The 16,172-nt window shown below is 36.4% G+C and overlaps 1 protein-coding gene across 1 annotated transcript in view; it reads right to left on the bottom strand.

Annotated features, from left to right (window-relative positions):
- Positions 1–504: 504 nt before the first annotated feature.
- The window catches only part of Mid1 (calcium-permeable channel component Mid1), a 101,510-nt gene continuing 85,842 nt past the window's right edge, over positions 505–16,172 (bottom strand). The window contains exons 2-4 of the mRNA XM_018454287.1: positions 5,993–6,215; positions 3,189–3,395; positions 505–1,817 (exon numbers count right to left, since the gene is read on the bottom strand). Of these exons, the coding sequence (XP_018309789.1) occupies positions 979–1,817; positions 3,189–3,395; positions 5,993–6,215 (1,269 nt within the window). The 3' untranslated portion in view covers positions 505–978. The remainder of the gene's footprint in view (positions 1,818–3,188; positions 3,396–5,992; positions 6,216–16,172) is intronic.

Below are 16,172 nucleotides of genomic sequence, written 5' to 3'. Positions count from 1 at the left end.
CTCTCTCTCTCTCTCTCTCTCTCTCTCTCTCTCTCTCTCTCTCTGGCCGAAGAAACTACCTATCTACGGTTTTTCTTTCTTTAATGTTGCTTTATTAAAGTTTAACGACTTATACCCTAATGTGTATGTGTTCTTTTGTGTGCCTATACATCTCCTTTTGTTGGATTCTGCATCTATTCTCTTATTCTTCCTTCTTTTATCATTCTTTCTCACACATTCATGCACATTCATACACTCTCTCTTTCTCTTTCTTCTCTCATTTCTTCACTCTCTCACTCGCATCGTGTGTAACGTAATTTAATATATAATAATAATTGTGTCGTTATCATTCTATCGTGTACTTTAACATTACTCTTCAATCGTTTCTCTTTAATATATAATATATTTATATATTTATATATTTATATCGTTTACTTCATTATTTAATCTTTATTATTATTTCTCATCATTATCATTATTATTAACTATATTATTATTTATTATTTATTATTTTATTTTGTTTTATTCTTTATTATTGTATTATTATCATTAGCTCTAGACATTACGTTTCCCCCGTTCTCAGTTATTCTTGTTGTTTTTGTTGTTGATGAAGTTGTTCTTTATGGTTCTCCCTTTCCTTCCTCTTTTGCTCTAGTCAGCGGAACCGAAGTCGTCGACGAGACCGGCCCGCCGTTCTTCCACCTGATCCTTGGATCCTTTCGCACTCTGCTACTTCCTCACTACTCTTCTTGCAATGCTGGTGTTCTTTCTACCCGTGTAATATCCCGGGAACATCCCCTGTGTGATCCTTCGTATACTTCCTCGTATTTCGTCCGACGTTTTCACAACGTCGATTTGTCCTCGATCGAGTTTCGCTTCGATCGAGTCTGGGTGCTTCTCGAGTAACTCTGGCACCGTGAAGACAAGCTCTCGCGGATACCCCGCGATAGAAGAAAACCCGTACGATCCTGCGTATTCAGGAAAGCGAAGCTGTCCACCCTATGGCGGATCCTTCCTGGAGATCGATTTGGCCGAACTTGCGACGTCTATCCTGAGAACCCTGGAAAGATCTCTTCTCCTGCGACGTCGATGTGCTGCCCTGTAAATCACCGGACGTTTTCTCCGAGGGACGAGCTTCGTGTACTGCCCGCCTGTCGAGCCGTACTTTCGCCACCGACGCCACAGCCACCACCAATCGCGGCACCGACACTTCGCCGCGAATTTGAGAAATAGCTCGAGGATAGCGATCGACACGTCGCGCAAGACCGACCGCTGGGACGCGACGCCGAAACGACGAAGGAATTTCCAGCGGAAGTGCCGGCTGCTGGATCTCCTCCAGGACCTCCACCACCACCATCCGCGACAACGGCACTTCATCACCGCCCGTCCGGGCATCCCGAGGACGAACAGGAGGCAACGTATGGCGGCAAACCGATAAATCCCGGTCGAGTGTGGATCAAACGAAACGCGAACATCGTTGAAGACCCTTCGTAGGACGAACGTGCCCGAAAAGAGCAGGCCGGAACCGATTAGCCGGAGGAATCCGAAGGGACACTCCAGGACACGGGTATTGTACTGCAGCGCGTTCGCAGGGAGGGTGATCAGAATTGAACAAAGCCAGAAAAATTGAAGGACGATCGGTGGGTTCGATCGACCCAGCGAAGATGCGCTCGATATCGAGCCGATGCGGCCGCTACCGCAGAATGCCGTGTCCTTTTGGCCGACGGTGGTCAAAGATGCCGTGGTATTGGACGAGGAAGGAGTGGTGCTGGTATCCAGATCGTCGGTGATCTTACGGTCCGTGGATGTTTCCGGTTGACCCGGCTGCAAGCCCGGACCTACGGTCAGAATAATGTCGACCATTGGCAAAATTTTTTGCAAGGTTGTTCATCATGCAAACATAATTTATTCTGATAGTTCGGCAAAATTATCTTCAGATCTGTATCTAGCTAAATTTTTACGTACTCCAACAAAACCGTTCTTTCCGTGCAGGTATTTGACGATAAATAACACTAGCTTGCTACTTGAATAGGGCAGACCGAGTCTCTCCGTTGGCACAAGAGGTAAGTTAGTATTACGTTCTGTTTATGAATTTGTGGCAAAAGAAACAATGGAAAAGTTACTGCAAAATATCTCTTTTATAACATAGGTATTTCTCCCTAAGTTTCATTTAAATTAAACAAGTATTACAATAGAAAAAGAAAAAATCTAATTCAAGAGCAGACGAGTAAATTTTTGATCATTTCATAATTTCATATTAATGTCCTTCAGTTTGAGAAAGCAAATCTAAGTGATGTATTATTAGTTAAAAGAAAAGTGTTTGTTAGTATACAACTCGTTATTTTGAGTAACAATAGTAATTTATTACAATAAAATGGTCAAAATCAGACGTGTGTAGGGATGGGGTACTTTGGCTCATATCATAAGAAAAGGTTGACTTATTGTACCGCAGGTGTGAACATTCATTTACAATTCAACTCTGACAAAACACTTTATATTTCTATATTAAAATAAGATAGAACTAAAATAATTTACATTTGTTTTTCTGTAACAACATTTTGCTGTTTGATGATTACAAAATAACTTTGAAAGATACAATTTTTACAAAGAAGTACACATCTACTCTCTAATTTTTATTTCTATTACTTTTCTATTACGTTTTTGTTAATTTAATATAGAATTTATCATAAAGGCAATTTATACTATGATATGTATCAATTTATCCCACATATAGCAAGTTAACTACAATGCAGCATGTTCGTATTTCATTTATTGCAAAGAAAGTATACAGTGTATAGAACTATTATTAGTATAAAAATGTAGAGAAAGATTCTCTCTATCACACTGATGTATTTTAATCATAATTGTTAATAGTTTTAAAAAATCTAATGCCAAAATAGTGAAAACTATGCCAACGAGATCCGGTCTCCCCTAATGATTTAATAAACACACAATTCTTTATAGTCGAAATTTTTTGTCTACACTCTGTATTTATCCAAAGAGTTATCCAAAAAGAAATAATCCTTACAAATCTTTCAGGAACATATTCGCAAACTTAAATATCCACATAATTTACAAATAAATACTGTATTGTAAAAACATTTATAAGTAAAAAATGTAAAAATGAGGATTGAACTTTTTTCAAAATTCTTACAATTTGTTAATTGTTTTAATCGCTCGTTGATTTTCGGAGTTTTCATCGTGCCTACCTGTAGAACCAGACTGAAGGTTCACTGGGGGCTCGCACTGGGGTGCCGTCGCGGGATCTTGAAACTTGCCATGTTTCCACGGCTCCTCGCATTTGGTGCAGATACCCTCTTTGGTATCCTCGGAACATACGTGGAAGCAGCACTCATCGTCATTGATGCTGTGCAATGCCCTTGCGGCCTGCTCGCCGGTCTCAGGAATATTCGGGTCTGAAATCATTGCATTTTCCAACGACCTCGTATGGATGGATGCATATGATGGTCGTTCTCTTCACACCCAGAGGAATTTGTCAGGAAAAGAGGTGGCAGGGAGGCACACAAATAAAGTTCAACAAATCACAGTAATTATTTCTCGATAGTTTCTTTCGAAGGAGAGGAAGGAAAAATGCTTGCGTGAAATGTTGCAGAATAGTATATCAAATTAAAAACATCGTAAACGAGTCGCAATTCCGTAAACAATTTAGTAAGCGATGATCTCTGCGCGCGCGCACACACCTATTATTTTCAACGCGATTTTGTCGCACAGGGAAGTCTGGATCTAGTTGATTAAAAGCGGATTAGTTGGCACGTAGCCGCTGACAACTCGCCAGATTTTCTGTAAAGGCCAATTATTATCAATTAATCCAAGATCGATCTTTCCAAGGACGATTTTCGTTCGCAACTAATTGGCAATCGACTCTTACGAAGAATTGCGAATCAACGACGAACGTTGCCAACTTACCTACCATATCTGTCAATTAGAGTTTCTTCTCTCTACACGACAAACATCGCAAATAACAGGATAAATGTCTGATAAATTAAATTTGTTTTCTAATTTATTTTATTCCGTATTTCTCTTCACATATTTTTTTATAGATTTCATACCTACGTTTTATCGTATTTAATTCTATTTTTCTTTTAATCAAGTGCTAGTTGCCCATACCAATTGTCATCTTAAAATTCCGTCTTCATGTTCCATTATAGATCTGTCGCGTTGCGAAGATTTACATAAACAGAGAGAAAAAAAAAGGAAAAGGAAAAAGATATTTTCACTAATCGTAACAGAAATGTGACAACGAAAAGTGAAGGATTGGATTGCAGCATTCGGGTTGGAATTATATCGGGCAATCTTGGAGTATTGGTAGGCGCGGGTACAAAGGAATGTAAAAAAATGCCCGATAAAGCGTCCAATCTTCCAATAACCGCGCGGCACGCGTCCCATTTAACGCAGTTTATATTCAAACGCGGTGGTGCATGGCTCCGCCGTTTACAATCCTCGCATCGACGCATGAAAAAAAAAAGAATAACGAGGAGATACTCGATTCAGACATTCGCCCATGTATGTTCGGATATATTAAACGTTTGCGTTCTATACGGCAATATAAACCGAAAGAGGAGCACCTCGTATAAAATTACACGGTCAATTTTCACGGAGAAAGATGCGAAGTATTCATGGAAAAAATTCTGCTGAAAAATCTTAGCTAGATATGGACCTGAAAATAATTTTGTTGGATTATCAAAATAATTATGTAGGAAATTCAAGTATGATGAATGATGTTGCAAAATTTTTGATATTCTAATAACTAGTTTGAGCGTCTTACACACATAATTATTTTAACAGTCCAACAACATTATTTTCAAATCTAAATTTAGTTAAATCTTTAAATGCTTCAACAAAATTGTTCTTTTCGTGTGAAAATTGAAACATTTATCTCTTCACAGAAAGAATGGTTTTATTGAAGTATTTAAAAAATTGGTTAGCTACAGATTTAAAAATAATTTTATTCGATCATCAAAATAATTATATACAATATTTGAGCGTTGATGATAATGTTGCAAAAAGTTTTAATTCTAGCCTCCAGTCTTAACGTGCTACATAATTATTTAATTATTTTGATCCAAACAAAATTATTTTTAGATCTGTATCTAGTTAAATTTTTAAATATTTCAGCGAAACGGTTCTTTTCATCATTGTTTCATTATTGTTTTAATAACTGTTATGCAGTTATATATTATCAAGTTAATAAATCTTTTAATAAATACATTTCAAATTTGTCTCTTTTGTCTTGTTATTTTTAATACAGTTGTATCGGAATATCCATAGCACCGAGCGTAAAGAGTCAAGATTACCGGGTCAACGGGACTGACATTGAAGCGTGTCATGCTGGCAGAATGACAAAACGTCAGATAGTGAAAGACTGGTATCGTGCTATCGGGAACAACATTGTGCGAAAAAATTTCGTTCAGAAAATGCAGATACGCGCCAGTCCAATGAATAAAAATTGAAAGAATTCATATTTTATGGAAAATTTGTTATAGAAAATTACGGTGCGAGCTTGAAATGTCATTGATCGTATTACAGTGTGACGCGTGGTGCAATAAAGCAATAATAATTCACACGAGTACGAAACGTCTCCACCCCCGGCATAAGACGTCCGCATTGTTTCGCGAAGCTTATGCAGGGCGTTCCACCACGGCGACCATTTATGCGTATCTTCATGCAAATTTCTGTGCTGCGGACTTAACGCTACGACGTGAACGCCAAATGAACGTTCATCGTCGTCGTGGTTATCGTCGTAAACAAGAGGAAGGACTGATATTGGCGTGATGGATACTGGTTGCCTGTGTCTCGTACTATTCTTCGCAAACTTACGAAGCAAACAGGGTGCCAACTGAACATTTATACCCTTTTTTGAAATGACTCATTAAACAAAAAGAATGAATGAATCGAATGAACATTTCGACTAATTTTGACACTTTTTGTGATTGTTTTATGTGATTATTTTATGAGTATCTTGGTTTTCTCTTGTCTTCTCTCTTTTTTTTACCTCTGCAAAGAAAAGTGGGTTCGCCGGCGTATTGTGTGGGGTATGCGGGGGCACGATCGCCCGGAAGGAAGTAGGGGCAACGTTGCTCCACGGTCTGGCAAAAGGATCGGCAGGGCCTTAATCTGGGGCCGGTCCAGCTGTCCTCCAAGATTTTCACGTCTTTCTGACTCCTGTGAGCAAAGTAAGGCACCAGGGAGCTGCACACCCATTTCCTATACGCCTCCTGTAATCAGAATTATCATGCACCGTTAAAGTTAATCTTTTTCTACATTATACAATTTAATTCTACGATATACAATTTAATTATATACACGCAGAGATATGACAAAGAGATAATGTATATCTGATCTGACAATGAAATGAAATTAATGGGCTGCATGTAATAATCCATTACCTAAGCTTTAAGATTTGAGAAATTTCTGTAAGAAGTTGATCAACTACAATCGAATGTGAGAAGAGCAATCGACTCTGATTGATCAATTTCTTACGGCTTAAGATTTAAAGCTTAAGTAACGGCTTATTATAGAAGGTTATAAAACTTTGCTTAATTACTTCTATATAACAAAATGACAATTAAGGGACGTTGGAAGTCAATGCGATAAACAATACTCATTTCTGGTAATAGAAACTCTTTGATAATTAGACGACGTTCACAAGAGTTCGTATCTCTATGTAATAATAATTGTTCGTAAAATTGTATACTTGGTTAATTACTATTTTACAAAATGCAGAAACTTGTAGAAAAATTTTAATAAAACAACTTTGTATTTTCAATTGAGGCTTTTAATACGAGCTTTTGTACGATTAACGTTCTCAAGCTATTCAAGATGCGGTTAACGCAAGCGAAAGATATACTATATAACTCCTTACAAAGTAAGGAATATTACGAAACAAGGAAGCGGAAAATGGATAAACTAACAACTTAAAGAACATTAAGCTTTAGCCCTCCCAGCCTCTCATGTCAGTTAATGTATTTTCCTATTAATATGAAGCTTTCCTGCGTTTGTCAAAAACATAATTTTCTTGAAAATGCACGTTGTTGGAATATGCAAATAATTATTAATACAATAATTCCTTTCGGGTATTAATTGCATTTGCTTTGAAATAATTCTATTTGATCCACGTAGTGAATCTCTCTCATTCTTGCAAGACAAAAATATTTTATCTATTTTACAGTCTACATTGTAAAAAATTGCAACAATTATAGTGGACAATTTTAGGACCCGCTATTAAAGGTATATATTTATACACATAAAGAGAGTCACAATAGATAAAATCTTCTTTGTAATAATTAAATAATTTGCAAAAGTAAATTTACAAATTTAAAGTTAAGTTTATAAAAATATTTACGTATTATATTTGCAAATAAATTACGTATAATTTCTCTTAAATTACATTATTAATATATACAAATATAAAAATGTAGATATAATACGTGTAATATAGCACAATTTTACATATTTTTACTGTAAACTGTGTAATTTTTATACATATTATTTATGTCATTTTACATACTTTTTTAAATAAATGTATTAGATATTTTATTCGTTTTATATCTTATATAAGATATAAAAAGATTTAAACAATATTGCGAGAAAATCGCAAACCAATATAAGTTTTGTTGCTAGAATCTAGATCATCGATCTAGCAAATTTATCCGCATTTATCATAATAGACGCTAAAATAAAAACTGTGAGCCATATAGAAAATCGAATATGCTTGAAATTCGAGTTAAAGCTCGAGACGATTCCAACGTTTGACGTCCCAGAGGAGATCACAGGGTAGGTCAGATCAGTTTATAAAACGGAAGTTGACGGCATCTTTCGTGGAAGAAGAAGAAAAAGGCATAGCATCGATGTCGATGTCAATCTAGACGTCCGTCAAAATTAGCTGCCTCCCGCGGGACACAGACTGGTGGCTTTATACGATCATCCCAAGTTTTTCGAGGACTATTTGTCAAATATCAAGGATTTTGAGGTCAGCCGACGAAGTCGAAATAGGCAATAAGGCGTGTCGGTGTCTGACCCATATAGCCGCCTTCAAACATGAACACCATGATGAAGCGCGCATCCTTCCGAGAGCATGCTATAATTACATACCGACTGCACGGGTCTTTTATCCATCGCTAGGTTGTCCCTGGAACTCCTACCGGGTGCCTCGCTACAAAACACGACTAAAGTCAGAGTAAATGTACTGAAACGTCCTTCGGAATTTGAGAATGTGAAAAGAAGTGAAGTTTCTGAAGTTCAGAAATAAATACACGTGATAGAATTAGCTCTAATCCAGGATTGTCACAAATTCCTCATTCTAAGATCCCATAGCTTTTCTCTAATTTCCAGACAAAATTTCATGACTTTCCTTGATGCTTCCGATATTTAGAAATTTTTTGTATTATCGTCCTGATTTGGAAACTGTCAAATATTTTATTGAGAGAGCAATTTAATATAGCAATGTAACTTAATGTTGCTGACACTGTTTGCATTTAATTGTTAAGTTGGTAATATTCCAAAACTGCGTGATCATATCAAACTTCTTTAAAGCCAAGAATTTTTATTTTCCAAAAAATTTTGCAAAATTCTCTGATTTCCACTTTTGTGGCAATCCTATAGTCATAATTGTCTAATTCTGTCGCGAGGAAAAGACGGACACGAATTAATAACAGGTACATTCTTGCCTTCGGATGAAGGATGACAAAATAGTCTCGATGAAAATTTCTTTGCATAATGCGCGCTGCCTTTCAAAGTTATCCAACTCTGAACTTCTTCTTTTAAACCAACCCTGAGGGAGATATATACAGGTGACATGCTTCTAATGGATCTACCCTGCATACCAGGAAAAGAAAATTTGATCCGCGACGAAATTTGTCGTCTCTCCTCGACACGAATTTAACTCGCGAACCCGGCGTTTATCGAAACCTTTTGATTTTCAACGAACTGTAAGCGATTAATCACTGGATGAATCCTTTACCGAGCGAGAACAAGCCAAATAGCGCATTTCAATTGGCGCAATTAATTTCTCGCCACAGGGAACCTGAATGTAAATAATAATTAAGAGGTACATGATTCGTTCTCGAAACACCCGATAGACTCTACCTTTTCGCATGCCCCTTGAACGAAGCTTTATTAAATTCGCAATGTAATTTAGCGATCGCGACTGGAAAAAGGGGAATAGATCAAAAGTGACAAGGGTTGAAGCGTCGCTTTCCGCTGGGAAAACGTTGCGCACTGGGAATTCCGAAGATAAAAGAATAGCAGTATTGTAGCAAAAGTATAAGCAAAGCTATAGGACAGGGGGTCGGATTTATAAATAGGCTAACCGAAATACAGCTTTCGAGTTTCGTATCCCGAGGGTTCTTGCATCCTCTTAAAAGCCAGCTATAAATAATGCAGATATCTCCAACTTTTTAAATATTTCGCTCCGCTGCTGGATTATGCGCAATATACTGTATCGCATAATAAATATTATTTGAGATACATTTAAAAGTGACGACATTCAAGCTAATCAAAGCTTAGAGACTCAAGTCCCGAGGGTTCCTACACCATCTCTTAAAAGCTAAGTATAAATAATTCAGATGTCTCCAACTCTTTCATTTCGTTGCTGGATTATATGGAGATTACTTCGTTGAAAATCCATTGAAAGATATTTCTCTTAAAATGTATATTTAAGGAGTGACAGTATTTAGAGGTCTGCGCTTCCGAAAGTTGCGAGCTTTAAAATAAATTGTTAAAAGCTCACTTAAGCTGTGTTCTTTTTCCTTAATTCATTAACAGATATTCCTGCTTCGCGAGGAAAATGTGGATCCAATTATGCAATGGCATCATTCGCGCTTGTATTGTTCTTTGACTGAGAAAAATCAATTCAACATAAAAGCCTCGGGCAGTCGATATAACAAAGAATATCGACTACCCTTGAGATATTCAACGAGATATGGATATTGACCTTATCGAGTATCACACGTATGCACGATGCATCATCGAAATTGTGCTCGAAATACACAATTTCTTCGAGTGGATCGCCAGACGAATAACAAATTTCTGACTCGTATTGGAACGAAAATATTCTATAACGAGCAATATACAAGAAATATTGCATCTCACGCGATCTAGTTGCTGAACGTCAGTTTTTTTAACATTTTATCAAAGTTAAATTAAGCAACACAATTAAACAAAAAAGATCATAAATGTACAATTTCCAGCAAATTGTAAAATTGCTTGAAAAGTGTACAATTCACACAAAAATATTAGAAAGATCTAATATAACTAATATTTAATATAATTTAATTAAACTAGTCAAATGCCGAAACGCGCCTTTCAGAGAAACCAAATAAGACTCGAGAAGAAACGTTTTTCGCGATATACCGAAAATTCATTTCCGACCTCTCTGTCGCGTCGCTCTTAGGATATTCGCCATAATGATGATGCCGACGAGGGACGGTAAGGGGAAAGGCTTGGTAGGAAGGCATGAGGAATAACCGGGACGACAAATGCGGAAGTGCAAACGACGCTACAGAGCAGATGAGGAGAGAAGGTGGTGACAATATTATTCGGTGATTACTGAAATTATAACGAAAATTTCAGTTTACGAAAATGCATTAATACTTGCTATAATCGCATATACGAAAATACACAGTAAAAAAAAGCATTTTATATTTGTGTTAAAATCTCGTCAAAATTTTTGTGTTGAATTTTTAACATCTGAATATTAATTTAACATAATTTGATTGTGTTATTTGAATATTTTATGTTCAATTGATATTTAATATTTCTTAAACATTAAAATAACAATTTGTGAGTAAATGAACAAATAATATAAAAATGATATAGTTTTTAAGATGTAAATCTAGAATAAATAAATAAAAGATAAATACACGTATTAGGTATTTTAACATATCATAAATATTAATTTTACTGAAGAAATATGTTTCCACAATTTATTTCCAAATTGTGTCAAAGCGTTACATTCTTATGTCAATTTTTTTTTCTATGCAATTTTGTGTTAATTTTTAACATATTCATCTTATGTTAAATTAAAAATTTGGATAACTGTTTAGGACACGTAGAATGTGTGAAATTTAACACAAAAATTTTTCAACTGTGTAGTTTAAAAATTAAAAAGTAATCATTAACGATCAGTAATCATTCAGAAATTCTTTTACATTTTGTAATACAGTAATATTTTTTTATGAACCGTCAATTAGTTTAAAAATAAATTTAAATATAAATTACACAATAATTTTTCACACATCAAACAGAATAATTTTTCTTTTTCCAAATGACAATAAAATATATTTTTTCACCTTTCACTCGATTAAAATTAGTGACACGAACTGAGACTGCGGTTGTTGCATCAGCATACGTCTTCGCTTTAACGCGACCGTTAGTTTATCATACGTTTTACCTTCTACGCTACAGTCCTCTCAAACAGTGCACGAGAGTAGGCAGGGTGGCCCCGCCATGTAGGAAGATAGGTACTTACACCTGAAGTGCCCTCCAAGCCGGCTGACCCAATTCTCTCTTCTACCCGACGATCTACATTGGTACGAACCAGACAGATGCGATACCTATCATCTCTTTCTCCTCTTTTCAGTCCTCTGCAACCCTACTTCGTGCCACTTTCTAACCTGTTCGCATTACTTCAATTCATCCCTTTCTCACCCTCCGTTTCTTTCGAATATTATCTAATAATAAACGAGATTCTATCACTGAATTTTTCATAATTTATTTCTTTTTACCTCATTTTTCTTTAATAATTTCAATATTTTAAGCTTCACACAAGCTTGAATCGGAATCTTTTCGAAATTCTGTATGACACGAATCGGAGCTTTTTCGAAGTTCTGACATGAAAACGGAACGTTTATTGTACACTTTATGCAATACGTTTGATTCGCTTGAGAATTACAAAGACGCAGCACATTGTTTCGCAAACAACCGCTCCGAAATATGTATTAAACAAAGGCATACTTGAAGTAGAACTGAAAAGCAACAGGCAAATACGGAATATTGCTATATTGTGCAATATGACAAATGCGATTATATTAGCTGTATATATATTATATATATCATGAACTATAATAAAATATGCTCGTTATTACGTCATATTATATTACAATTCTCGATAATTTTCAAAAGAATCACTCTTGTTTTAGAAATATACACAAATATCTCTATTAAATAATTAAGCATACCTGCTCGAAATACGGGAGATCCAGGTTCGAATCTCAGTTGAGGTAATATTTTTCGCAATAAAATTATTTACAGATTTTAAGATGTTTATCAGCATCAGATTATTCTAAGATCTTTCTAAGATCTTAATAATCTAATAAGTATCAATATTATTAAATTGCTTATCGATTTAATTTGTGATATTACTACTCTAATTCTGTTAGGATTCCGTTTCAAGACTGAAAATTAAACTCGGCGCGTAATTTACAGGATTGGATATATAGTATATAAATTTATACTGCATTATTTAAGCACTAAAGATCCAGCTTAATCGCTTAGAGCTTTTATTTCCTATTTGTTGTATATTCACACATTACGGTCTTAAAAGATTTCAAATAAATAACTTTCAAAAATTTCTCAATTTCTACACTCCGAGTTTCCAGCAAGAGATACAGATGACGCAATGTAACACAGTAAATCATTATATCTTTGTTGTTTGCCAATGTTAAATAAAGGTAAAACGATTGTGTCACACTGTGTCTCTTGCTAGAAAGCTACAGGAGACCAGTTGTGTGTCATTGCTAAATTCGTGCGCGGACGAAATGCGAAGGTATTGAATGCCGAAATTCATGATTTCGAGAATCGAAAGCAAAAAGGGTACAAGAATTAGGATAAAAAAAAATTCCCCGCATCCTGCCAAAGGCACAATGGATAACGAAATGACAATGCAATCGGCGCGGGAAAATTCCAGCGCCTCGATCAAAGAAAGGCAGAACGAGTGTTCCCACTATCCATCCGTCCTCGGCCACGCGCAATCTGGACCACTCGTTATCGTGTAATCTGACGGCGTTCCGTGTGGTCTTGCCTAATCGATAACGAATCGCTGCTCTGGCGAGATTAAAAATTAAAATTTTCGTTACTTGAAAGGCCTTAATCGTGTCCCGATACAAAAAAAATTTTTCATACATAATTATATATAATCATGTAAAATTATATACAAATATATAATCCATTATAATTATACATAATTTTATATAACATTGGTTCATTTTATATAATTATACATAAATTTTTCTAATTATGTATTTATATATTAATCTATATAACAATTTCTGTACGTTTTTATACATGTTATGCATAACCTGTGTTACAGTTTATATATAAATTTATATAATCATATATAGGCATCTATCTACAGCTTTTTATATATAAAAACAATCGGGAGTTCCAGGAGGTAATATTTTCGCAATAAATTATTTGCAGATTTTAAGATTTTCATTAATATTTAATTATTAAATCTAAATAAGTAATTCTTATAAAAATGCTTATTAGTATCAAAATAATTATTAAGTTGCTTGTTAATTTTTAATAAAGTGATATTACTACTCTGATTTTGGTCATGATGGCGTTTCAAGACCGAAAAAAATTTCGGCGCGCAATATACAGAATCAAATATATTTATAATTCACGCAGAAATTTTAAGTACTAGATTCTGCTTTGACCGAATTTTCGTATTTAAGATTCTCGGTCTAAATTCGTATCATATTGTTCATAATTAGATATACTTGTGTATCTAATTATACATAAATGAAAAAATTTTTTACCGGGACGCTAAAAAAATAGATTAAAGAATGGAAAACTGCATATGGGGATGAGTCTGTTGCTTGATGGTTTTTTTTTTAGGAAAAAGCTACGTGATCGCGGTTATACCAGGTAACTTCGATTCACTACAAATTGACATATTCACGCAATAAAAATGCGGCTCTCTCTTTCTCCCTTTTTCTCTCTCTTTATTTTACCGTCGCTTTTATGCGCATACAAATGGAGTCTAAATGAAGTATTTCGACGTTGCTATATCATGACGCGGTTATTGCGCGACGAACACGCGCAAAGTACCACTTCGCCATAAAGTTGTCCACGATGTGAAACGAACGCAAAAGGAATGTCTCTCGCGCGAGGAAAACACGCATCCGCGTGTGCAAGCCGGAAAATGGCGAGATAGCTCTTGTTAGCCCTTAGGAACTGGCGCCTCTTCAGCACTTTCTCTCGAGAAACCCCCGAGTGGGCACGTTCCTCCGCGCCCCTTTTTCGTTCTTATCTCTGTCCTATCTTACACTTTAAAAAGTGGAGGTCATAAGTCATACTCGAGAAAAATTACGCGAGCTAAAAATATACATTCCATATTTCACTCTTTTAATCTAAATCAATAGATAATGATCGATATTTATAGTCCCAGTGAAATTCATTAGTCACAGTGAAATTCAACTAAAAAAATCGATGAAACATAGAATCCTTAACCTGACTAACCTTGCTTTGTGTGTAAGTATTTAAATTCAATGTATACAGTATTGGAAAACGTGCAAATATCAATATTTTAATTATATAATCAAACTCCTTTTCTTTTTCAGTTGAATTTCACCCTGATTTAAATTTAGGGAGTAAACTTATTATATGAGTTTTTTAAAACACCGTGCTGTATTTGAAAAAAAAAACGGAGTTTCTTAAGTGAATTGTTTTACGGCTATAAGAACTGCGACTTGATCGCGTTGTTTTCAAAGAGCCTTTTCACCCGTTCTCTGGAAATCATCGTCGTTTATGCCGCGATAAACACCCTCCCGTACGTTGCGCACGAGTACAACGAGAACTCGTGAAGGGATTAAACGAGATATTGAGCAAGGGTTCGCAGGCGTGAAAAAGGAAAAGTCACAGTGCAAGCATCGTAGAGGAAAAAACCCCCTTAACTATGCACGGAAGGAAGTAACCCATCTGCGAGACAGGGATGAAACAGGATGACGTATCGTAAATAAGAAAGCGGTAGTTGCCTGTCGAAGCTACGACAGAGGGGACATGTTGTCGTCGTCGTTGTCGTCGTCGTCGTCGGCGTCGTCGTCGTCGTCGTCGTCATCGTCGTCGTATCGGATCGGGACACCGACAACAGGAGTTGTGATGCGGCACAAGGGGGTGGCCAGATAGGAGAGGGATGGTCGCGCGGCGGCAAAAGCAATGCCCTCAGTCAGGGTGACCTAGTTACCTGGCCCATATCTGTGCTCTCCCTCTTCCTCCTCGCTACCCACCAACCCAAAATCTACGCGCTTGCTCGCCATCATTCTCCTCAATTCATCCCCCCGTCGTCGTCGGTGTCCTCGAAGGCATTCGCTCTCTTTTTTTCTTTTCCGTCCCTCCCTCCTCTCTCTTTCTCTCTCTTTGTCTCTTTGTCTTTCGCTGCAATCCCCCTTGAAATCTCTCAGTCGCAGAGGCGACTCCCCATAGCTGGGAAGGAGATTATCAATGCGTTCACGTGCCTTCTATCCTCTCAAAGCCACCCCGCAATTCAACCATCCTCATCGCAACCCTTGTTTTCCTTCGTTTCCCTTTTTTTCCACACCGGAGACAGCTTTGCCGCTTGCAGAAAGTTGGACTCATTACGCAGTGATTTACGGACGAGATAATGGGACTAGGGGACGTTGCCGACACGAGAAATTTGCTTGTATCGGCTGCAACCATCGCGCGGAATCCACGCGAGCACGGACAGTCGGTCGATCGGTCACCGGAAACGGAAAGCCTGTTCCGCTTCTGTACTGTACTTTATCCCAGGCTCGACAAGCGCGAATTTTATTTCGAGTTTTATTTTATTTTCATTTTCGCGCAAGGGCACGGGATTGTCACAAATTCCTAAAATTCCATAACTCTTCTCTGATTTCCAAACACACGGTTTTCCCCGACAATATTTTGAAATTTTTTTTGTATTCTTGTCCTGATTTGAAAATCGTCAAATATTTTTTGTTGAAAGAACAATTTAACATAGTTACAATGTAAATTATTACTAATAATGTTGCTGACGCTGCTTGCATTTTTAATTGTTAACTTGGTAATATTTCAAACCTGCGTAAAATTCTAATGTAGACATATTAAACTTAATTCTTCCTTTAAAGCAAAGAATTTTAATTTTCCAGAAAATTTTGCAAAATTCTCTGCCCTTTTTCTGACCATTTTCAATTTCCCTAACAAGTCCCTGATTT

This window comes from Mycetomoellerius zeteki, unplaced genomic scaffold (assembly GCF_001594055.1).
Source record: "Mycetomoellerius zeteki isolate Tzet28-1 unplaced genomic scaffold, Tzet1.0 scaffold430, whole genome shotgun sequence".
NCBI classification, from domain to species: Eukaryota; Metazoa; Arthropoda; class Insecta; order Hymenoptera; family Formicidae; genus Mycetomoellerius; species Mycetomoellerius zeteki.
The sequence above is the reverse complement of the archived record's forward strand: the minus strand, read 5'-3'. Positions and strand labels throughout refer to the sequence as shown.